This window comes from Pagrus pagrus (assembly GCF_965226575.1).
Source record: "Pagrus pagrus genome assembly, chromosome: 20".
In the NCBI taxonomy this organism is placed as follows: Eukaryota; Metazoa; Chordata; class Actinopteri; order Spariformes; family Sparidae; genus Pagrus; species Pagrus pagrus.
The window spans coordinates 6,729,901-6,753,468 of record NC_140207.1 but is presented as its reverse complement, the minus strand read 5'-3'; the positions used below and the strand labels follow the sequence as shown (position 1 = coordinate 6,753,468).

The following is a 23,568-nucleotide window of genomic DNA, read 5'->3' as shown; positions in this document are numbered from 1 at the left end:
GCCAGGCTACACCTTGTTGCGCTGCCCCCCAGTGGCCAAAACATGTTAGTTAATGCAAGCTTATGTTTGATTTGAGTCAAGAACTGTACAACACCTTCATGGGTAAGAGTAACCTTTATTTGAGCTTCAAGATGGCCTTCGTCTAAAGGAACAAACAGAAGCACAAAGCCAAATCCTTGTACACGCTTACAGTATTTACAAATTCCCCCTCGTTTATCAGTTACAGGTGATCTTAGAGTAGGGCGTGAGGGCCTATCGCTAATGTCAGAAAAAGAGGACACACCTTTGGGCACTTAAATAAATAAGAATACACAAAATAGATAGCATATGGTGGATGCAACTGAAGGACATCATGTTTTTGAAACAACACTGTAAAATGAAGAGTTCAGCATGAACAGCGATCGGTATCACCTGTACCTTGCTACAGCCAAATGGTACATTCTAGATTGAGGTAATTTAAGGTCCTACGGTGTTCACAAGTCTGTACAGATTTAAAATGAGACACAGACACATGAATTAAATCATCTCACCTTAATTAATCATGATCTTTGTCTAAATCATTCGTATTGGAACCTTGTTATGATACCAAATATGACTCTGATGTATAAAACTACGACAGAAGTCATTTATCTTCCGAGCAGATGACAAAGAGGCCACTGATATAACATCTTTGTGAACTGTAGTAGACAAAAATGTGGAGAACAAATCCAATTAAACCTCAAAGTGCTTTAAAACTGCTGTGAAACCTCGTCCTTACAGGGAAATGCAAATAACTGTATCAAATAAAACTTTGTGTAAGGGGGTGAAACTTAATCATTTCAGTGTCGTCTTCACATTGATAATAAGAGGGATACAAACAAATGAAATAAAAGGCCTCCAAAAGGCCTGTGCATAATTGCACAGCTTCATATATACAGGATACAAGAGTCTAAAATATCTACTGAGGTATCTGGTGGTCCAGTGTTTTGCCCTCCAGCACCATCTTGATCTCTTTGGCGTCAAGAGTTTCATATTGTAGCAGGGCGTCAGCTAGCGTTTTGTGCTCCTTGCTGTAGGTCTTCAGGAGGTTTTTAGCACGTTCGTACGAGTCCTGGAAAAAAGGGAAAGATTGATTAATTAGAAAAGGTAATGAAAGAGGCGTTAATAGATTAAAATAAACACGGAGAGCGCCGTGGGAAAGCTCACCTTGAGTAAAACCCTGACTTCCTGTTCGATGGCAGCTTGTGTCTCGGGGCTCTGCTTGGTTACGTCACCGTAGGTCATGACACCGAGCTGCAGCGACACACAAATTACATCCTTAGTTGAATGAACAAAAGACCTTCTCAAGCATTAGTTCCCATCATTATACGCTAAGATAGGAGTTCAGGGTAAGACAGAGCTGAATTGTCTTGGGTGTAATTATATGTTGTAGTGATGTCAGAGGATTGCAGGTTTTCAGTCCAACTTCACAATAAATCTGTGTCTGAAATTAACTGCTGTAGCGTTTGGTTGTAACGAAAACAACCTTACATGGTTCAAGTAGGTAAAATGACAAAAAGAAGTCAAGTATTGATAACCGGTTCAAAAGTATATTTACACTTGGCTTTGTGTAAACACTTTCCTGTATTAAGTATAAATAAAGGTTCCTATAGCAATGTATACACAGTAAAAGCCCCAGGACAGCACTGTTTAGAAACTTTGTCTTCTATGCTCATGGAAAGGATAAAAATGTTCACTCATCAACCACATAAATTAAAATTTCACCTTGTCACTCATTCCGAACCTGGTCACCATCATTTTTGCTATTTTGGTTGCTCCATCGAAGTCGCTGGAGGCTCCTAACATACACAAAAACAGGAGAAGATTTAACCAAAGCTTTCTTACAAACAACAGAAGGATAGAGTCAAAATTATCACACGTTAAATATGAAATTAATCACTATCTCTCTAAAGATATTTGAGGATGTCATCTTCGGCTTTTGGAAACACTGATCAACATTTTTCAACATTTTACAGACTAAAAAGTCAAGTTGTCATATTCTCGCACCTGTGGTGATGTTGTCATCTCCAAAGATGAGCTCCTCTGCTACTCGACCGCCCATACTGACATCCATCTGAGCCAGCAGCTGAGCTCTCGTCTCACTCCAGCGGTCATTCTCTGGGAGCATGGACACCTAGACGACAGAGAACAGGACGGATTAGCTTTAGTTTATGTAACACTGAGCACTTTCTGTTAAACTAATGTTAAGCCACAAGTAGACGGCTCACATGTCCAAGAGTTGGGCCTCGAGGCATGATAGTGGCCTTGTTGATGGGCATTGCATCTTTGGTGAAATAGGCAACGATGGCATGGCCCGATTCATGGTAGGCTGTGATGGTCTTGTTCTTCTTGTCGATTTCAACGCTCTTCCTCTCAGGGCCTGGTTTAAAAAAGGATAAATAAAAGGATTCATGTTTTCTCTTGTTAACATTCTTCCTGTCTCCTAACCAGAGTGTGTCGAGCTAATCCGTCTCATGTGACGTGAGGGATGCAGAGCGGGTCTAAACACAGCGTGTATTCACCCATGAGGATCTTGTCCTTGGCGAACTCCAGATCCTTCATTGTGACCATCTCTTTCTCGTCCACGGCCGCCTTCAGGGCTGCCTGGTTGACCAGGTTCTCCAGCTCCGCACCAGAGAAGCCCACTGTGCCTCGGGCGATGATCTCCGCATTCACAGCTGTGAAAGAACAAACACAGTAGAAAATGCCTTCTTTATAAAAAGGTTGTCAGTGTTCGAGAGGCAACACAAGCGTTTTAACAGCTTTGAATGCTTTTAAAAGAGTTTCAACAGCTTATAAGTGCAGGATCACTGAAATGCTAACAAAAACTATCACAGGTAAGAACGCATATTAGTTTCAGACTATATCTTTAATCATTTGGGATATTTTACTCAGACTGACCAGTGTCCACTTTGATCTTGGAGAGGTACCAGTTGAGAATTTCAGTGCGTCCCTTCACGTCCGGGCGAGGGACCGTCACCTGCATGTCAAACCTTCCTGGTCTTATCAGAGCACTAAAAAGAATCATAGTACACAAATCTTGTTTTTTCTTTTGTTTAATTAAATTAATAAAAATAAGTTTACTTCTTTTAAAACCAGGTGGCAAGTGAAACTCCTGGATAGGTACATTTGTTTCTGTGCTGGTTGTGTTTCATAATGTTTGAAATGAATGCTCTTCCTCAGGAGGAACTTCAGTTTGTAATAAGAAACTGACAAAATGTGGCACAATTGTATTATTTTCTTTAAATATACCCCAACCCATGAAATGGTTCAATTCACAGTGTCATACAGAAACTAGGACAAGGCTAGAAGGCCGAGGCATCTGTCAGAGGACAAAGGTTACAGAGTGGGAAGTAAAAAAAAACGGAACAGTTTTGTATACATTGACTATATCTACATACTCAAAGGACAACTGTCATACTATATCTGGAGGACCCTGACACCTTTCCAGCTTCAAACTTTTGAGAACAGCTTGTATATTGAGTTATGGAAATGATAAATACTTCCGATTTTGTATTATTACCTCATTAATATTGTAAATATTAGATTTCTGAGTTTGAATTTCTTCTCTAAAACTGCATAGTGCCCCTTTAAATAAGCAAGTGAAATGCTAGAATTAAAAAAATTAAATGAAATACAAACATTTGTGTTTGTATTGTAAACATACTTATCCAAAGCCTCTGCGAAGTTTGTAGCACCAACAACGATGACGCCTTCATTTGGTTTAAACCTGTAAAATACAAAAACATTTAAAAACAGGAAGTAAAAGTTCTTCACAACATTTTGTGAACACTACAGGGTATTGAAAATGTCACATCCTGAAAACTGACCCGTCCATTTCAGCCAGCAGCTGGTTGATTGTTTGTCTGGAATAGGGATGCATAGGAGACTCAATCCTCTTTCCACCAACGCTGTCCAACTCATCGATGAAGATCACACAGGGAGCATTCGCTTTTGCCTCTTCTGCAAACCACAAAAAAGAAAGACATTGTCGTTGTTTGGTTGGTTCCTCAACTGGTTACTGAAATGTTCTACATTCAGCAGACTTACTGAAAAGGTTCCTGATTCTGCTCGCACCAACACCCACAAACATCTCATCGAACTCTGACCCGGAGGCGTAGTAGAAAGGCACGTCGGCCTCCCCGGCCACAGCTCGCGCTAACAGAGTCTTTCCTGTGCCTGGAGGACCTACAAGGAGGATCCCTGAGAGCATAACAGAGGAAACTAATAAGGATACAATCACAGCATATCAAAAAATACAAGACAAAACCATCTGACAAATTTGTGCATTCAGCATTTTTTGCTTGGACAATGAAAACAGAGGAAACGGAGCATGTGGAGAAAATATAAAACAGACCTTTAGGCAGCTTTCCACCGAGAACAGTAAACTTCTGGGGGTTCTTGAGAAACTCGACAACATCTTGTAATTCATTCTTCGCCTCCTCCACCCCTTTGACATGCTCAAATGTCACATTCTTCATCTGGATGGGGTCAACTGCTGAGTCGAGACCAGATGTGGTGCGGAACCTCACTGTGAAATCCCAAAACAACTGAGGTTCAGTACAGTAACAGCAGATGAACGACTTTACATTGTCTCAAATGACAGACAGTATAACTGCTGGCTACATTATTCTTACTGCGTTACATATGTAAATACAATAACATCCAATATGCTTCTTTTCTACCATTATCACTTCCAACTATTCGAAAAGTCCCAGCACGCTGGCATGAAAACAGACATAGTTGATATCAATCTTTAAGCACGACTACACAATAGTTTGTAGCAATTATCAGTTAAACTCTACATGCACACCACAGGAGTTGTCTTATCTGACATACTTTAAGGGATTAGCTTGAAAATACACATTAAAAATATATGATATCAACCATTTAAGCTGAAAATAGAGACTAACAAGCTTTGTTCTGTTTAACGTGTGCATGTAGGGTTGTGGGTTGATTTGCAAGCGTAGGAAAGAATAAAACTGAAACAAACCAGCATCAGAAAAGGAGCCTTTACCCGAGAGAAACGGGGTTCTTGACAAGCCATAAATACCAAGAAGTAGGAGGACCAACAGGATCACCCTGGTTCTCCTCAGCGAGTCTGCCAAAACAGAGCAGGGATAAAAGGTTAGATAAGAAGTCCTTTGTGCCAATCATAGGATCTCTGCGTCTTAACTCAACACTGCCAACCGAAGAAACCCTGCTGCAGCGGCTGACTACATACCTTGTGTTCTCTGAGTGTAGGCCTGAGACCTCATGAAGCCCTCAGTGAAACCAGTCTTGAAAGCCTCCTGCTGGTTGTCGGGAAGATTCTTCTGTTGGAGCAGTTGGTCCAGCGATTGCGCCTCTGGTCCCTTTTCCCTCTGGAGCAACCCCTGTGATGAAAACAGACGGAGAGTTGGTTGGTAAGCTTCAAGATTCGACTCTTTTCTCAGTGCTCACCGTATAAACAGTTTGTTTTGACACATCAACATGAGAGCTACAGAAGAAACACACAACAGATGGACAGACAACGTTGTAGTTGCTCCCAAAAATGCCATTTGAAAAAGCTGTCACTTTCCTATACGTCAGCAGATAATGTATCTAAACTTCACCGGTCTCTAGACTGCGATGGAAATGCAGACAATAGCCGGCTGAAGGAACCTTTTAGTTCCTTGAAAAGAAATTCCTGGGACTAAAAGTTTTGGCTACTTTTGGTTTAAGTCTCATGTGTACAATCACAAAAAGGTGCCACTAATCTATCCAGCGGACACAATGTTACACTGCTGAACTGTGCAGTGACATGCTGACCTTCATGAAGGCTGGTGTGTAGGGCTCAGACTCCACCGGGCCGTCATAACCAGACTCCATTCGTCTTGGCTTTGTTCTGAGTGTCTTGAAACCCCGACTTTGGACCCATACTAAACAGAGACACACACGTAAGGAACATGAAAACATTAAACACTACCCTGAATGCCAAGCTGTTCATACACACAGATAACGTACACAAAGCAGGTTGTGTTATTAAAGTCACTTTCTCACCAGGCAGGAATTGTAGCTCTGAGCACACTTCTCTTAGAGGACTGTGGTGTTGTCTGTGGAATATTGGGGAGCCGAAAACCGACAACCTTCTGTGTGAAAACCCTGTCAGGCAAGAAGTGCACAACTTAACCTCACTTTACATATATCAACAAATGTGTAAAATGTGTTTCTTAAAGTAACAAAAAAGTCAAAAAGACATTTTCTCAGAAAACCATAAAGCTGGGTCGCCTTTCAGCTCAGCGGCCCGAGCTGCTCACCATGCTTGTTGTGGAAGAAGCTGTCTCCGGAAACGTGACTCGTCCTCCATGGCGAAGGAACAGCAAGAGGTTCTTCTGGTCCCGATGTAGGCAGTAACCGGCTGACCAGCTCATCCAGCTGACTCACCCTGATATCTGACAGGCCAAGGTCCCTCAGGCTCACAGTGGGCTGTGAAGGAGGGAGAGTAAAATCAGGTAATCTATACCTTTGTAAGGCAATAATTATGAAAATAATGACCCCTATGTGGCTTTTTAAAGCCTTTACAAACTTTTTTGACTTACTTTTGAAAAGACATACAGAAATTAACTTATTGAAAGATACACTGAACAAGTTTGACCTGTTTTAGTGCTCCAGGATTTGCAAAATACACTACACAAAATTATTTAGGGATATGGATGCATAAATGCATGTGCATGGACATGCAATTAAAGTCAAATGAAATGCGTCGCATTATTTTTGAGGACCAAAAATATTCACAACACACAAAATAAATTCAGATATGTCAAAGAATAAGCAATCAAGTGAACCACTAAAATATCCTAATATCCTTAACTAATTTTGAGTAATCAGTGTGAACAGTACACGGACAGACAACTTGACAGGTACATAATACATAATTTAGCTGGTTTAAAATTGAGAAACACCAAACCTGGCAATTTTAAAAGGCATAATAGTAAAGATTCAGTTAAGTTTAAAAATAGGGATTTGTTTAGATATATGTGATTGTGTCTGAAAAGAGGTTTCCAAGATGTTGCTGGCTACAGATCTGCTGTTTACTATAGGTGGTCCAAAGTAACTAATCCATTTTTCTTACGTCTTGTCCAGTATCACCCACTAACTCTTTAAAAAAATAAAAATAAATGTGTATGTGAAGTCATTCGAGTTCGGACCAAAGTCATTGATGATTATGTACTGTGCCCTCCTTGTCCACAATGTCCTTCTCACCTCTTTCAGATATGAAGTGTGCTCTGGAGCGAAGTCTCTGTGCAGGGTCTGGACTGAAGCTGTGGCTGAGTTCTTCAGAGAGTGGAGGGCGTTGATGAGCTGGCTGAGAGGCAGGATCATCTGTCAGACACACAAACAAGAGGAGGGTGAAGAACAGTCTCTCATAACATGGAGAGACATGCATAATCTTGTATTTGTTATGTGTACTGAACGCTCACATAAGTTGCTACAGGTTAGTATCTTCCAGACAGGACTGTTATGTCAGTGTTATTCAAGCTGACTCCACACAAACACACGGAGCGGTATGGGTCACATACGTCAGATGTATGGGAGTTATGTAACCTCGACCCTTTGGAGATTGGTTTAGCACACTTAATATTACTTTAAACATCTTTGTTCCCTCACATCCCAGGTGATACAGCCACGATGACCCAAACCGCACGTACACAGCTCGTCTGCTCTCATATAGCTTACGAAGACAACGTGACGTAAGCGTGGGCTGATTATGTACCGTTGACTTGTTACTGCTAGCATTAGCCGAGCTAAAGTTGTCATTGACCGTGAGAGAAGACGGGACATAAGCAACGATAAACAGAGCCTCTTGTTGATATAACACCCCTAATATCCTTTCTGACATTATTGCTGAAGGACACATATCGCTAAATTGCTAAAAGGGCACACACCAGCTAGCTAAATTAAAGAGCTGCTATCCAGGCGGCTTACCTGCTGTGGCTGAAACGACGTTGACAGAGAAAACATTTTTGCCGGATGATGAAGCAAAATCAGGATTAGGAGGGTTAATATATGAGGAGGTACCCTCTGTGCAACTTAAATGGACGAGTCCTCCCGGGAGCCGTGTCCTTTTGTTTTCCTTGTTACACAACTTTCAGCAGCTTAGCTTTACGCCAAATGGATTCTCCGGCATCCGAGGTCAAATGGACTACAAAGTGACGTCAAAGGGGAATCATTACCGGTTGCTGCTTGCATCATTACATCGCTTGCGGAACTCAACCCGCAAATTTGTTTAAAAAAATTAATTGAAAATGCCTAAAAATATATGAGAACACGTATTTTATTTTCATTTTCCCATTTTGTGGCTTACAGGAAAAATAAGCTCGTCTGTTCTTACACAATTTCTATATTGACTTCCATGTCTGTTCCTGACCGCCTGACAAAAAATAACAATATCGAAAATATAAAAGTCGTTCTATAACATATCTTATTTTGACAGAAAGTAAAACACGTGATCATTTTGTACCTGAAATGATCAACTAATACTTAATTACCGCGCACTTTAAGGATATTTTACGCTTTTCACGCAGGCAGTTACTTGGGCAACTAAACGTAACGACAGCGGACCCCGCGAAGGAGCAGTAGAATTCAAAATTTCAAAACAAACCCGAGACTGTTGTTTTAACATGCGAGTGTTTACTCCCAGCTCGCTGGCTGTTACAGACACAACCCAGTGCCTCTTTTGAGAACTAGTTAACAACATGGACGCGGATGAAAAGCACGACTCCGGCGCGAATGAAAAATCCGTGGATATTCCTAAACCGCCCTCAATCGAGGATTTCACCGTTTTGAAGCCTGTCAGCCGCGGTGCCTTTGGCAAGGTCTACCTCGCACGGAAGAAGTGTAATTCCCGATTATATGCCATTAAAGTGAGTTGGGTTTGGTCTTTGACGACTATGAATGAACGAGTAAGGCTTATTTTAGTTTTTAAATTGTGCATTTTTTGTCTTCAGGTGATGAAGAAAGCAGACATGGTTGATAAAAATATGACGGGCCAGATGAAGGCGGAGAGAGATGCACTTGCTCTGAGCAAAAGCCCCTTCGTGGTTCACCTGTTTTACTCCCTTCAGACAGCCACCAAAGTCTATCTGGTAACATTTATTGGCAGTTAACTTATAGTAGCTACTTTGTGAAGTTGTTACTTGTACAGCTGTTGTTAAATCTTTTATTTTTATGGTGCTTACAGGTGATGGAATACCTCATTGGTGGAGATGTCAAATCCCTGCTTCACATCTATGGTTACTTCGACCAGGACATGTCTGTGAAATACATTTCAGAGGTTGCACTGGCTTTGGACTACCTCCATCGTCATGGTATAATCCACAGGTACTTTTAAACTTATTCTTCAAGTGTGTTTAAACGAGTATAACATTGGTTAATTAGTCTCACGACAATGCATTTACCCGAATTTTCACTTTTTAGGGACTTGAAGCCAGACAACATGCTCATATCCAACGAAGGTCACATCAAACTCACAGACTTCGGCCTTTCTAAAGTGAAGCTTGACAGAGGTAGGAACTCCTATCAGCCTGTCATTGAACACATTGTGACCATCACTAGTAACATGAGTAATATTTCCCTTATTTTGTCTCTGTTCTCTCTCTCAGAGCTCAGCCTCATGGATATCCTCACTACTCCATCCTTGGCGAAACCAAATAAAGATTACTTCCGCACACCGGGTCAAGTTCTCTCCTTAATCAGCTCCCTTGGATTTGTAAGTGACTTTCACGTGAAGAGATTTCCTATTTATTTGCATGCTTCATGCATATTGACTCTTCTTAATTTCATTACCTTTAACACAGAATACACCTGCAGCCGAGGGCAAGCGTCACTGCAGCACATCTGCTGTGTCCAGCCCCATGTCCTGCGGCAAAATAAGACAGAAGAATAACTCTCTCGGTTCTCCTTTGATGAAGAAGAAAGATCAGGCGTACTCTCCGACTTGCCACCCTTGGAAAATGGGTATGTTACGGCAGATATCCAAGAGACGTCATTTGTTTTTCCTTCATTAACCTTGTGGAATAACTGGTAATGCAGGACTGACTCCCTGGTGAGATCTTGGCAGTGAAAATGTGTGTCAAATACACTGACTGTGTTGACTGTTCTGTTCTGTCTCCACAGGGCCGAACAACCATGTGTTCAGTCCTCATAACCTGGCTAAAAATCTGACTCCCAGGCTGCTGAAGACCAGGAAGAGGTTTGAGACGATGAGTGCCGGCAGCGCCACCACCGACACTGAAGGTGGCATCAGCCCACTGTGGGAGTGTGAGGAGGTCAGTGATTGTAAACCTATGTCACTTATGACTTAATACACGTGGCATAATATTCAGGTTCTTATTTTTATATAGATTGATAGATAGATACTTAATTGATCCTGAATCCACACAGTTTCTGCATCTACACAGGCCAGCCCTAACTTTGCTACTGAGTCATTGAAAATGCGTTCATCAGATCCGACACTGTTCATTCTTTGCTCTGATAGTAATTTATTTTTCTTTTATCTTTCTTCTTCAGAAAGAAAATGAGCATACAAATGAGCAGAAGGGAAGAGGGCATCCTCAGTCCAAAAGGCCTGAACAGGACTCTGCGCCCACCAAAGTTGGCACCTTTGACCTCTCTGCTAAGGCCTCAGATGAGTCAAATCTGGACCAGTTTGCAGAGAAAAAGTCTCCAGCAAACCAACCAGCTCGGGATGATATTTGTCCGTCGGCCTTGTCTGTAAAGAGAATGTTTTCTGATGTTGAGAGAAGTCCAGAGCCGTCGGAGATCCAAGCCAAGAAGAGTAACGCAAACTACAAGAGATGCTACGAGATTCCAGAGGAGACTGCGAGGTTTCACACTGGCCTGACTGGAACATTTTCCACCATCCAAATAGGTGACTTCATAGCCTCCACAGAGGGGATTGGGTTTGCTGGAGAGCGGATCCCCAATCGCTCCAGCCCCATCGCTGTGACCAAAAGTCTGTTTTGTGAACTGGAGGAGCCGACCGAGGACGTGTTTGAAGATGGAGCCAAAGACTTGTCGCATTCAAGCTTCACATCACCGCTCGCTGGGAGCAGTGACATTTGCAGGAGCTTGAGCCTCGACTCTGACGGGTCTATGCATGAAACGTCTCTCACTATTGAAAGTCAGGCATTTCTGAATCCAAACAAGTGTTCAAAAAGCAGGGGTTTAGTATCACCTGAGTTGCTCCCAAAAAATCCATGTGCTGTTTCTACTGAAACACCCAAACTTGGTAACTTTGGTTGGAGAGGTGAATCTCAGAGTTCCTTTTTTAACCGGCTCCCTGATCTGGCCTGCAGTGTCGAACAGTCGCCCTCGTTCCTCAAGCCGCGAAATGTCGTAGCTTTCCGTAGCTACTGTAGCTCCATTAACCGCTCCAGCATGTCAAGGGTGTCCCGGCTTAGCATCGGGTCCGTCGACGCTATGGACATGTCCACAACGGCCTCTTATCACACTGCGTCCGGCACTGCAACACCAGTGCAGAAAAGACCAAACGGTTACAGCTCTCTCAATCAGGTAAGCATGAAAGCTCACTTAATGATAACATGTCATACAGTTTTTGCCATTTTTCCTCATTTCCTGTTGTTTCCCTCTCACATCAGACTCCTCAGCCCATGACGACCTCTCACACACCCTTCAGGACTCCAAAGAGCGTCAGACGGGGTGCGCTGCCTGCTGAGGGTGTTCCCATTTTAGGAACTCCTGACTATTTGGCTCCAGAGCTTCTTTTGGGAAAACCACATGGTAAGAAAAGGGAATTCAAAATCCCAAACACCACACCAGCGGCTCTGTTGAGTGCTGCAGGAATTGATCCTAAAACCCAGAAATTAGTTTGCACGTCCGGTTACCTCGGCTGCCTCAAAAGACATAAAAGAGGCGTTCATTTGTGAAGATTATCTTGCAGAACAAAGTGTGCAAGTATCATAAACTTTTATTTTCTACAATAATCCAAAATCTACAGGAAAAAATAATTGGGTTTGTGTTGAGGGAACCGGGGCGATGCTAACTTCCGGGTTAGCCTGAAAAATTCTCTGCAGCACTCGATTTGACTGCCAGAAATAGCCCAACACAGTCTTAATGAAATTGACTCTGGATGGTTGACTTGGCAGTCCTTGTGACAGACATTCTCTTTAAGTTTCAGGAAGTTGTCAGTACGGTAAGTTTATAATGATATTGCTGTTTTTGCAAGCAAGCTTGCATGATCACCCAGCCTGCTAATACGCTAGAGGAAATGAGCTGATTCTTCCCCCATTTTGCTTTCCCCTCTGGTTCTGTTTGTTCCCCTTGGATTGGTGAATAAACTGGGGGCTTGATCAGAGGAAAGGGGATGGCATTTTACAATGTGTGATTACAAAGACTAAATAAACGGGATCTCTTTAACATTAACCTAACATCATTGTTAACAGGTGGGGGATCAGAATTGTTGTGGCTGATGTTCTTTTAACCGGACAAAACGTTTTTTTCTGCTCTTGAAATCTGCAGATTTTGGGAAACTCTGGCACATATCAATGTGCTGTGGCACTGGCTTTATCTCTGACATTCAGCAACTGACATCTAAAATAGCATCTAATAATAGCCTATTGATCTGATGTGCTATTAGTCATTGAAATTTGAACCCACTGAGGCCAGTATCTCCTGTCAGTTGCACAATGCCATTTGTAGCATGATTGCTGCTATTCAGATTCATGAGCAGTCAGTCTGTGACATGAACGATCCTGTGTGTCAGTGTGTATTCATCAGCTGTCATGGTTTTCCTCAGCTCCATGATAGATGGTCATGATTATTGTAATTTAGGTATTGAGATGCAAAACTATTTGAAACTACAATGCCAGACACAAATGTCAAAAGTCCATGTGTGTTAAATCGGTTCCTAATAATTCTGAAGAAATGTGAAAGTTGAATCCCTCCATCTTCGGTCTAACTTAGTCCTTGCTTCTGCCACCGCAGTTCAATTAGCGCACACTCTAACAGTAATCGCACTGTTTGAAGCCAGCTGCTGTCTGAAATGAAATGTGACTGTTTTTTTCTCTGCCCCCGTCCAGACTGCATGGTGGATTGGTGGGCGCTAGGCGTGTGTCTTTATGAGTTCCTCACAGGTGTGCCGCCTTTCAACGACGAGACGCCTCAGCTGGTCTTCCAGAATATTCTCAACAGAGGTGGGTTCGGATTTTACCACCAAGACACTCTAAAATATATGATTGACAAGTATTACAAATACATATCTGCTGTGTGAAAGTTTTAGTTGAACAAATGCTGCTGAACAAACCTGATGCTGTTAATGACGGGCTTCTTGTACCACCTGAACAACTTTAGATATTCCCTGGCCTGAGGAGGAGGAGGAACTGTGTGTCAACTCAAGAAATGCAATTGAAATCCTCCTGACCATGGACATGACCAAAAGAGCTGGCCTAAAGGGTGAGGACAACTCTTTTTTTAAATTTATTTCAACAATGTATAACACTGCTGGTCCTCAGATAAAGTGATTAATAAAGTTGATTAAGGGAGAACAAGTGATCGACAGTGAACAGGCAAATTTTGTTTTTTAATTTTTTAAGATAGTTTTCATCTCCAACCCACTTTTCAATTATGGTAAAAACTAAAAGGTAAAAAGGTTCATTTATTGTCATTTTACAGCACCGGTGTTGTAAAAGTGTATTTTTGTCCCTTTATGCTACATGACAGAAGAATAAATAAAAGGGAAACAATCTAGTCTGTACAATGGATTGTTGAGGATGTTGTATATGGTATAACTGTCAATTAAATGGGAAATGCACTCTGATCATTTCGTCTCAACATCCACCAGAGCTCAAGCGTCACCCCCTGTTCGAGGGCTTGGACTGGGACAACCTGCAGAACCAGCCGATGCCTTTCAAACCTCAGCCAGAGGACGAAACCGACACCTCGTACTTTGATGCGAGGAACAACGCTCAGCACATCGCCGTGTCTGGCTTCAGCCTGTAGAGTTACAAACAGCAGCAGTCGACCACGTTCGGCTGTCGATGAATCACTTACTTTCATTGTGAAACACTTGGAAAAATCAGATCCGTTAAATGAATGAATACACGGTAAAGATGATTATCTGTTTACGGTTGTTATATTAAAAAAAACAACATTTTACCTATGTGCAATCACTGGTCATAAGGAGACTGCTCACTCACTGTAGTTTTGCATCGTTTAGCAACTTCTTTTAAAACTAAGTATTACCCAGTTCAGTAGTTATGTCTCTTAAATGTCTTCTACTAGCAAAATACTAGTAGATACTTATAATAGGCTTTGGTTTGTGTGTTGGTTTAGTGTTATATTGATCAAACACAAAATAAATATGTGTGTAAAGTCATGTGACCGGGGCACCTACAGCCTTTCCACTGTTCATGTTCCCCTGTTGTTCGCAGACTGGGTGGGCGGGCCCCCTGAATTTCTCTCTGAGGGGTTACGAAGAGAAACATGCTAATATATTCACCACTAATGTATTTTATATGTAAATCTTGTTAATAATGTTTAGTGCTCTTGTTTTAAGACTTGGCTGGGTACTCTGTGCTCTAACAGGACTGTTTTTTGCTGCTTTTATGTTATTTGTATTGATAATTTTGATGTGATATCTCTGTTTTCTACACTACTAGTCTTTTTTTTTTTTTTTTTAGATAAATTCACTTGGCTTTCTTTTACTCGTGAAATTTTATCTTGTTCAACCTATAAAAATGAAAAATACAAATAAAATCTGTTTGTAACATGATGTACTTGTTATTGTTTCTTGTAAATTACCTGTATATGTTAAATAATCTAGACGAATGATTTATGAAAACTTTATTTTAGGCTTGGATTATCACATGCAAACACCACTCTATCCACAGGCAGAGAGGGTGAGAAAGCCTTAGTACATTTCAGTAGAAAGTTAAACCTATTCATTTTTTATTAAAACATAAATGGCTCTGGAAAGATTAGTGCTATCGCAGATGCAAACATTTGTAAATATGATATAGTATTCTATATTAATAATAGTAATTCATGGGAATGCAATTAAAATACTGCATTTTAATCTGAACTGTACAGCTATTGTATACAATTTGTATAGATCTCACTGCTTTGCACACAATTACTATCATTCACACAAAATCTTTCCACAATAGTCGTACAAACATTGTTACATCGCACATTAAAATTATACAATATAGAAAAACGTGACCGCGTAAACAACACAGACAGTGACGGGGGTTATGCATCAGACAGCCGTCCACCTCATGGCTCACTAGGTAGTGTGATTAATGATTATTTGGTCCAGCACTGGAACAGTTATGCTACTATATGTGAACGTAAGAAAATCATAATGCCACCTACAGTATAAATGTACCTTGTGATGTTGAGGCACTTCTTCTATTTGAAAAAAAAACAACACAGACTCGGACGTAAAGCACTGAAATTGATATGCTGTAGGACACGTGATAAGAACCTCGCCTAGCCTATACACAACAATAAAGCGGTCACCTTAAACAAAAATCTCACTTACGCAGCCAAAAGCTTGCCTGCGATGCCTTCACTGTAACTGTTGCTAAAAGCAATAAATATTAACTTATTCTCAGGATTTAAAAGAATCTCACATATGAATATATTTTACATTCAATTCTCCTTTCTAAACTATTACAGTTATTACAACATTTTATCATAGCAGCATTGCCTGGGCAACTAATGACAGTGAACTGTGAAATTAAAGCATTATGCTCAAAACAACAAAGTATAGGGCCCATTTTTTGTGCAACAAAGCCTTAGTTATGGGAATAATTGAGAAGCTATTGTGTTTGTTGGCTTACAAGGACGCTGACGACATCCCAACAGTTTCCCCCTCTCGATCTTACAGAGAATAAGATTCTGGTACAGTGGTATCAGCTTTCAAAAGGTTGTATAATCGCAGGCTGCGAGCCCATACATTCGTGTTTCTATTTGATTCCACATCCACAGTACAACACACTTCAGAGGTATCGCCCTCTCGCTCGTTACTCTAGGTTCCTTCTTCATAGTGCAAAAGCAAATTACTGGGCTGTGGGTCGAAGCAGGGGGGAGTTACAGCCATTAGCAACCCAAGCCAAAGACATAAAGAGGACTCTTCTTTATCGTCAAAGCCCATGGGTGTTTGGGTGAGAGCAGGTTCAGTTGATTCGTCTGTAAACGAAGGAGAAGATAAAGGAGTTAAACTGGGTATCGCATGAAAATGATAGGAGATACTTATGATGAACACAACCCTGGTAGATACGTTGATATTTTGCTGTGAAAGAATACCTTCTCCTCCTCTGCAGGTAAAGGCGAATAAGCCACTGTACCACAAAGGGCCATATCACCGCAAAGGCCAAACTGGTCGGAGAAATGTCAAAAGGCCACCAGGATGGTTTCTGAGAAAGTGGAAAATTGAATAAGTTAAAGTGGCAACAATGAACATTATTTCAGATGAAACATCATAATATGGTCAAATATGTTTAAATCGTTTTATACCCGACTCTTCTTATTCACTGGAGGTGGTAGATAAACTGGAGACAGAGACATTGATCTTGCCTGCAGAGGGCGAGAAATAAAAAAAAAGAAAAGTCCATAAAAGGGGAAAAAAAAAGTAAACGGCATCAACATATGAGCGTTTCAGTCAAAAGTACAAAGTACAAACTCCTTATCTTCTGTCCTCAAAGCCTCATCTCCACTCTGAAGTCACAGCTAGCAGTGTTAATTTTTACACAGCGTTACTGTCTAACCAACGTGTTAGTCTTTACATGAAGTCAGAATATGATCACACTCATTCAGAAGTATAAAAATAAGCTTCCTCTAGAGTTACAACGTCTATAATATGACAGACATCCATAATAAAAACATTTCACAAAAAAAGTTGTATCGAGTACTAAAATACAGTCAGATTAACACACGTTTAGATATTAAAAACTGTTGACTCACTCTATTAGATGTAACGAAATTGCTTTGTAAATTATTACAACAAAGCAAACATTTATTCAAACACCAAAAATAGATCGTCACCTTTACCCCTCTCTTATTTCCATCCAGTTTCTCTTGTTATTCAAACAGAGTAAGTCGTCCCAAGTGGTTCAAACCAGGTCATGATTTTCTGTGGTTCCAACCAATCTTCTAAAAACTCGCAGTATAATCTGAATTATTTGCTTTTGGTATTTGCACTGGAACTCAACCAGCTGAATCTCTTAGTTATCTCTCTTATAATCACCTAAACTAAACTGTTTTAGGACCATTATTCCTTTCATGTCGCTCTTCTTTCTGAAGTTAAAGATGAATGAGAGGACAGACTGGTCTGACCTGGCTTGCAGTGAGAGCCTCCAAGGTGTGCAGCCTCTCCAGGACGCTCTGCATGTCCTCCTGCAGCCGGGCCAACGCCACGACGATCTGCTCGTTCAGGCTCCCTTTGGGTGTCCCCGCTCCTCCCCAGTGGCCCCCGTCCCCATCGCCACCACCGTGCATGGGCACCAGGGATCCAGGGCCGAGGCCTGGAGACCTGGAGCCTTGAAACACAGAAGTTATTTATGATTAATACATGTTCACACAATACATACATCCAAAGATCATGTTAATGTGTCAGTGGCCAATCAAATCATGTGCATTTGACAGTAAATAATAATAGTAATCTGTTTAAATGAAACTTTTTGCCCCTAAAACAAATCACCCATAATTTTCAGAGCCAACTGTGATGTCTTTAAATTCCTTGTTTGATTCCTGGAATATAAAAACCCTGTTAGGATGACCTTACCTCTTCCTCTTCTGACCAGAGAGCTGTCCGGCATGCCTGCATTCAGCCTCTGTCTCTGCGTCATCCCTCCACCGTTCTCTCCATCTTCCCCTCCGCACCTGATGACCTGTGGTGGACTGTGAACTTCCTCCTGGAGCTCCTGCGTCACCTGCGACTCGTCTAGAGGAGGCAGGACGTGGTTCTCCTCTTCATCCAGGTCGTCTAGAGAGCGGTTGTGCTCTGAGCTCTGGAGAAGAAGCACATTACAATGAATCAATAATGGAGGAAGAGCTACGGCACCTGTGCTTAAGAAGAGGGTTTTAAACGGTTTCTTGCCTCTTCCTGGCCGAATTGGTCCACAGAATCACAGTAGACTTCGCTGTCTGAGTCGCTGGCCAGGTGACCGGGGCCAGGGGCATCTACACCAGGATCTGATATCAGTACAGAGGGCACAACAAGAGAAGAGAAATGCTCAGACTGCAGTGTATTAATAGTGAAAGAACTTTGTGTCCCATTTCAACAGAGCCATTAAAACTCTTCCTGGAGCAGCTGATGTGTAAAGTGTTAGGTTTCAGCCACAGCTCCAGGAATGAAGTTTAGCAGATTATGTGATCACATGGTGCACTGATAATTGGGCACAGGCAGCGAGTGAGCTGAACCATTTAGAAACATTTCAGACACAATGTACCATCAAGAGAGTCACTGCTCCCTACCTGTGTGGTGACCGTTGAGCAGCGGCTCACCCTCCTGGGACTCCTCGCTGTTCAGGGCTACCCTGGAATGATTCCCATTGGTCAGATGGGTGCCCCCGTTAGCCATTTTACCATTTGACACGGGCGTTTTGTGCTTCCTGGCTGAGCCCTTCTTCTTTGGCTGTGAAGCTGCTGATTTCTTGTCTGAAATAAAATCACAACAAAGAAAAAGTATAATTAAGTATATTCCTAACCTTGAAAACATAACAGGTAATGAAGGATTTTCCAAACTTTCAAGACTTTGTAAGAAACCCTTTCAATGCTTTTCCTAATTTTGTTACCTTTTCTGACCTCCCTTGTCACTACCTCTTCTTCCTCCTCCTCCTCCTCCTCCTCCTCTTCTTCTTCCTCCTCCTCCTCTGGTGTCTCTTCCTCTGACGTTTCCTTCACTTCCTTTGATTTGAGCCTGGCAGGACGAGTCTCCAGAGTGCCGTTCATTTCCATCGTCCTGATGATGCTCTTCGTGACGCCTTTTGACTGCATTGAATTCAACGCTGTGCCAAAGCCTGTGTACAATATAACAACAAACTAAAGACAATGCTTACTTGAATAAATGAGGTATATAGTAAACAAAACAACACGTTTTATCATCATTTATCTGAGTATGAAAATTTCTAATTCTGATAGCAAAAGAAACCTTAAAGCGTGCTATGCCAGATGTTCTGTACAACTAATTAAGCATACGTGACACTAAAAGCATCTAAGCTACAAAACACCAAACAAATTCTAAACTATGGCACCACAAACATATTTATACAGTCATATACTTGCCTTCCAGTTGCCTAGCAAACATTGTCAAACGGGCTGAGCATCAAACAAGAGGCAAATTATAAAAGGTTAAGCTCCACGTGCTGTTTGTGATATCAACAACAAGCAAAGTTAAAGGTGGAGGAGGAGGTGGAGGAGTTACACCTGCTGATAAAAACCCACCTGTGCTCAGGTCTGATATCTGTGAGATCTTTTTCTTCTCCTCTATCAGCTCGTAGAACGGGCCAAGGACACGCAAGAGCTCCTCCACCTCGTCAGTCATGGGCATCCCCTCCAGGATCTACGCATCAGATACAGCAACAAATGCAAACTCAATGACAGCGATGTTTAGCTCCAGAAACAGTCATGGAAAGGTTTGAATTTAAGTTCAAACTGTGAGTATTTCTTTATAATAGGGCTGTGCAGTATGACAATATCTATCCTGTGTGTGTAGCTTTTATTTTAGTGATGGTCAGTATGTATTGGAGCTATAAATCATCTGATGTTGGGAAATTTATATCATCTTCTATTTATCTGTATCGGTGAAATTACAGCTGATAAACTGAGACAATACTACGCAGCCAAAATGCTTTCACTGATCAAGCAAGGGCTGCATCTAAATGCTCAGCAGGTGGCATGAGCACTTTTAAAGTTGGATTGCATTCTGCAAATAAATTTAGAGAAGAAGAAGAAAAAAAAGAAGAAGAAGAAGGAGAAGAAGAAGAAGAAGAAGAAGCGTGGCATGCAATGCATGTTATAATGTAGAGCCATGAAAAGTTCAACCAATATATCTCTGCAACCCTGATCTGGATATGAAATGTCTTCTAACAGGATATGAGGTGTGGGTCATATTGCACAGCCCTACCATGTAATAAAACTCTTATTGTGCAACATATTCATACAATATAATAATATTATCATTATCTGCTGTCAAAGTGACTCGTGGAGAATGGAGAAACATACCAGCTTCATTTCATCAACATAGGCGGCCATTGCTTCTTCTTTTGGCATATCTCCAAGAGAGTTCCATGCATCCCTGAAGAATTACATTTAACATAATCTGCATAACTATGATATCACTTTATCAAGTAAAAATCAAACGTGTTTACTGTAAAAAGTCGAAATCATCAAGATTCATTAGGTCAGTAAGGCCAGTTTATGTGCGGTCAGTGTGTTCTTTGTTGACAGTGGGTCAAACGGTGAAACTTAACTATTCATTTGTAACAGGAGCTGTGACTAAACTACGTGTGTTGCAACCCCCCTGCTAACGTAAGGGGACCATGAGGGAAACTGTCCAAGTTAGTGGGTAAGAGGTTACATTCCAATCAGAGTCCAGAGATTAGCTTACACACCTTGAGACCAAACAGAGGGAGATGAGTGGAGAGAATTTTTACCCTGTTGTGTTTATCACAGTGAGGTCAAAGTGTTGAGCAACATGCACAAGTCAAATAATGTTTCACTGCATGATCAAACATTAAATGTAATGATTTGCCTTGAAGATTGTGGCATTTATGCAACTAGAAACAAACAATAAATGGTGCAATTAAATTCACAAACTTTTGCCCCAATAAAAGGCGAACTAGCGTAGACACCCTGTCTGCACTCAAGACAAAATACAATTATATTAACGGAGTGGAAATTATGTTTTGTCATTACCATTTTGCTTTGCCAACTGCGTCCCAGAAACCAGGCCGGGGTATATTGCACGCTCCCACAGTGGCTTGTTTATAGTAACTGTAGAACTTGAGCATCATGTCATTGGACGGCTGAAAGGGACCTGAGGGAAATAAAGCTATGATTATAAAAGCTGAAAATGTGCAAAATGTCTGTTCACTAACCACTTCATTTTACAGGTCCAGAAATTGCATGGTAAGTAGGTGGTAATTACCAAGCACCATATTTGAAATTTCTTTAAAATTACCCCCAAATTACCACAATTATTACCTCGAAAATTACTCTCACTAAGTAACTAAGTCATTTGATTCTTGTTTATGAAGTTGTATTTATATGTGGCTACCTATTAAAAAGGAAAACTGCTCCAAAGTTGAACTGATCTGCTTAAATTATAGACACTAGTAGTAGAAAGTATTGAAATTAAGCTTCAACGACTCACTTTAATATAATGGCCTGCTGAGAGGAAGTTAGACAGAAACTAGTTAATTTCAAATACACTACTTTGTAATTGTCACCTTCTTAGCATGATATTTCTGAAACAGTAAAATGAAGTGTTAGCCACTTTTCTTCCACATCTGTGAATGACTGAGACAACACAGACTCTGATAAGTGGCTCTTGTGATAGTGCATTAAGACTGCTGGCAGGGAGACAAGGGTCTGTACACAGCTAGTAAAGTGGGTTAAGCCTTTTAAATCGCGCAGACCAAGCTGTTGCACTGCACCTGCCTAAGTCTGATACCTATCTGTTTAAGCCTTGCAGTGAATTGGTTAAACTGGCCCGAGTGCAAGTTGCAGACCACTCACCATCAGGGGGTAAACTCTTGATGACTTTGACGGCGGCATCAAACCTCAGCTGGATCAGACGCCTGTCATCCTCCACGTTAACTCTGTCCACCTCCATCGTGACACGCCGAGGCAGTCAACACAACACCTACAGACAGTAAACACACCACTGCAACACGAGAAGCGCTGACAAAGATATGTTCATTTCTATAATAGCATTTAAGCTAGCTGCGACTAGCTTAACTTGTCAGATACTGTAGCTACAGTGTGTTGTTACCACCAGTAGGAGGAGGCTGGTCGTTTGTGTATGTAGGACACATATTTAATATGCGACATACTTCTAACTACCTCGATATTTGTACTAAATACAACCTAAACTTCCAAACTGTCGACGGAAACGCTCAAAAGCGATGACACTTACCGTTAAAGTCAACGGCTTATCTGTTTATGCGAAGGCGACCTGTCTTTAGCCCTGGACTAGACGCCATGAACAATATAAAGCCAGGCAGAGGTGTACACTGGGAGTTGTAGTTTTCTATCGTATATCGACATGTACTACAAGCGCCATAATCCTCCGCGTCTTTTGTGGAAATGTAGTTTCAGGACCTGAAAGCTGCTTTTACAGAAAATTAAAAATGTCTCCTGGATATAGCAGAGAAGTATTTACAGGTGAAACATAACAAATGTAATGTTATAATATTGTAATGCCATCCTGCATTTATAACGCCCATGTACTTATTTAGAGTTTAGTGTAAAACTACACATCCCATCATGCTCCAGTCGATCCATGTTTTTTTTCTTCAGTTGGAAGAGTGATATATACACGGGAGAGAAAAGCAAGAGCTCTCACTGTGTCTTTATTTCCGAGTACGACAAGTCAAAAGCAGAAATTAGTCGATTATTTTAATAGTTACGGAAGCCCTAAAGGGCCATGCATTCATACATTTTATTTCCTCCGTTTTTCCGTGACTGAGAGAGTTAATTTCATTTTTTTTTCGAAATAACAACTGCTGTTTTCACGAGATAACGGGATAATTTTCTTGAGATCTCGAGATAACGAAACTTTGTTTTCCCGAGATAACGATATAATTAATTCGAGATCTGGAGGAAACAAAACAACAGTGTAGTATATTATATCATTGCAGGAAACATCATTCAGTGTAGCAATGTCAGAGGAGCAGGAGCAGGAGCATATCTACGGAAGCCCTAAAGGGCCATGCATTCATACATTTTATTTCCTCCGTTTTCCCGTGATAACGAGTTAATTTCATTTGTTTTCTCGAGATCTCGAGTTGTTATCTCGAAATAACAAATGAAATTAATTTGTTATCAGGGGAAAACACAGGAAATAAAATAAAGCGCAATGCATTCATACACTTTATTATTGATTATTTATCAATTATCCCGTTATCTCGGGAAAACGGCAGTTGTTATTTTGAGATAATAACTCGAGATCTCGAGAAAACAAATGAAATTAACTCATTATCACGGGAAAACAGAGGAAATAAAATAAAGGGCCATGCATTCATACATTTTATTTCCTCCGTTTTCCCGTGATAACGAGTTAATTTCATTTGTTTTCTCGAGATCTTGAGTTATTATCTCGAAATAACAACTGCCGTGTTTTCGAGATAACAAGATAATTTTCTTGGGATCTCGAGATAACGAAACTTTGTTTTCCAGAGATAATGATATAATTTTTTTTGAGATCTCGAGATAATGACTGTGATATGATAGGCCTGAGATTATGGAGATACCCGGGACCTCGTAGCTGTTCAGCTATGTAGTTAACGACAACATCAGGCTCACGTAAATTGCACCGCCGATATAGCTGAAGCCTTGCTAACC

At 41.1% G+C, this 23,568-nt stretch overlaps 3 protein-coding genes across 4 annotated transcripts; 1 reads left to right on the top strand and 2 right to left on the bottom strand.

The window, feature by feature from the left end:
- Nucleotides 1-95: 95 nt before the first annotated feature.
- On the bottom strand, nucleotides 96-8,255 carry LOC311249524 (ATP-dependent zinc metalloprotease YME1L1-like). Of its 2 annotated transcripts, none has more exons than XM_084340614.1 (18): nucleotides 7,966-8,255; nucleotides 7,243-7,362; nucleotides 6,297-6,465; nucleotides 6,040-6,141; nucleotides 5,809-5,918; nucleotides 5,243-5,393; nucleotides 5,012-5,119; nucleotides 4,376-4,549; nucleotides 4,069-4,221; nucleotides 3,849-3,981; nucleotides 3,686-3,748; nucleotides 2,920-3,032; nucleotides 2,541-2,696; nucleotides 2,247-2,398; nucleotides 2,026-2,152; nucleotides 1,744-1,817; nucleotides 1,186-1,272; nucleotides 96-1,090 (listed from the first exon to the last, which is right to left on the bottom strand). In XM_084340614.1, exons 1-18 carry the CDS (start codon nucleotides 7,999-8,001, stop codon nucleotides 938-940), a joined length of 2,181 nt encoding a protein of 726 aa, XP_084196740.1. In that variant the 5' UTR covers nucleotides 8,002-8,255; the 3' UTR covers nucleotides 96-937. The 2 variants fall into 2 exon arrangements, with proteins under 2 accessions (XP_084196740.1, XP_084196741.1); XM_084340615.1 differs by having other exon boundaries at nucleotides 5,036-5,119.
- A 355-nt stretch (nucleotides 8,256-8,610) lies between these two features.
- On the top strand, nucleotides 8,611-14,770 carry mastl (microtubule associated serine/threonine kinase-like). The gene is made up of 12 exons (XM_084340767.1): nucleotides 8,611-8,903; nucleotides 8,988-9,125; nucleotides 9,221-9,360; nucleotides 9,457-9,545; nucleotides 9,642-9,748; nucleotides 9,837-9,996; nucleotides 10,156-10,307; nucleotides 10,549-11,553; nucleotides 11,640-11,781; nucleotides 13,080-13,193; nucleotides 13,351-13,452; nucleotides 13,841-14,770. The coding sequence occupies exons 1-12, from the start codon at nucleotides 8,736-8,738 to the stop codon at nucleotides 13,996-13,998; spliced, it is 2,475 nt and encodes an 824-aa protein (XP_084196893.1). The 5' UTR covers nucleotides 8,611-8,735; the 3' UTR covers nucleotides 13,999-14,770.
- A 56-nt stretch (nucleotides 14,771-14,826) lies between these two features.
- On the bottom strand, nucleotides 14,827-22,241 carry acbd5a (acyl-CoA binding domain containing 5a). Its single transcript, XM_084340768.1, has 13 exons — nucleotides 22,142-22,241; nucleotides 21,742-21,868; nucleotides 20,920-21,040; nucleotides 20,227-20,299; nucleotides 19,447-19,564; nucleotides 18,798-19,022; nucleotides 18,478-18,660; nucleotides 18,101-18,195; nucleotides 17,786-18,011; nucleotides 17,338-17,540; nucleotides 16,519-16,578; nucleotides 16,309-16,418; nucleotides 14,827-16,191 (listed from the first exon to the last, which is right to left on the bottom strand). Exons 2-13 carry the CDS (start codon nucleotides 21,836-21,838, stop codon nucleotides 16,179-16,181), a joined length of 1,524 nt encoding a protein of 507 aa, XP_084196894.1. The 5' UTR covers nucleotides 21,839-21,868; nucleotides 22,142-22,241; the 3' UTR covers nucleotides 14,827-16,178.
- Between the last annotated feature and the right edge of the window lie 1,327 nt (nucleotides 22,242-23,568).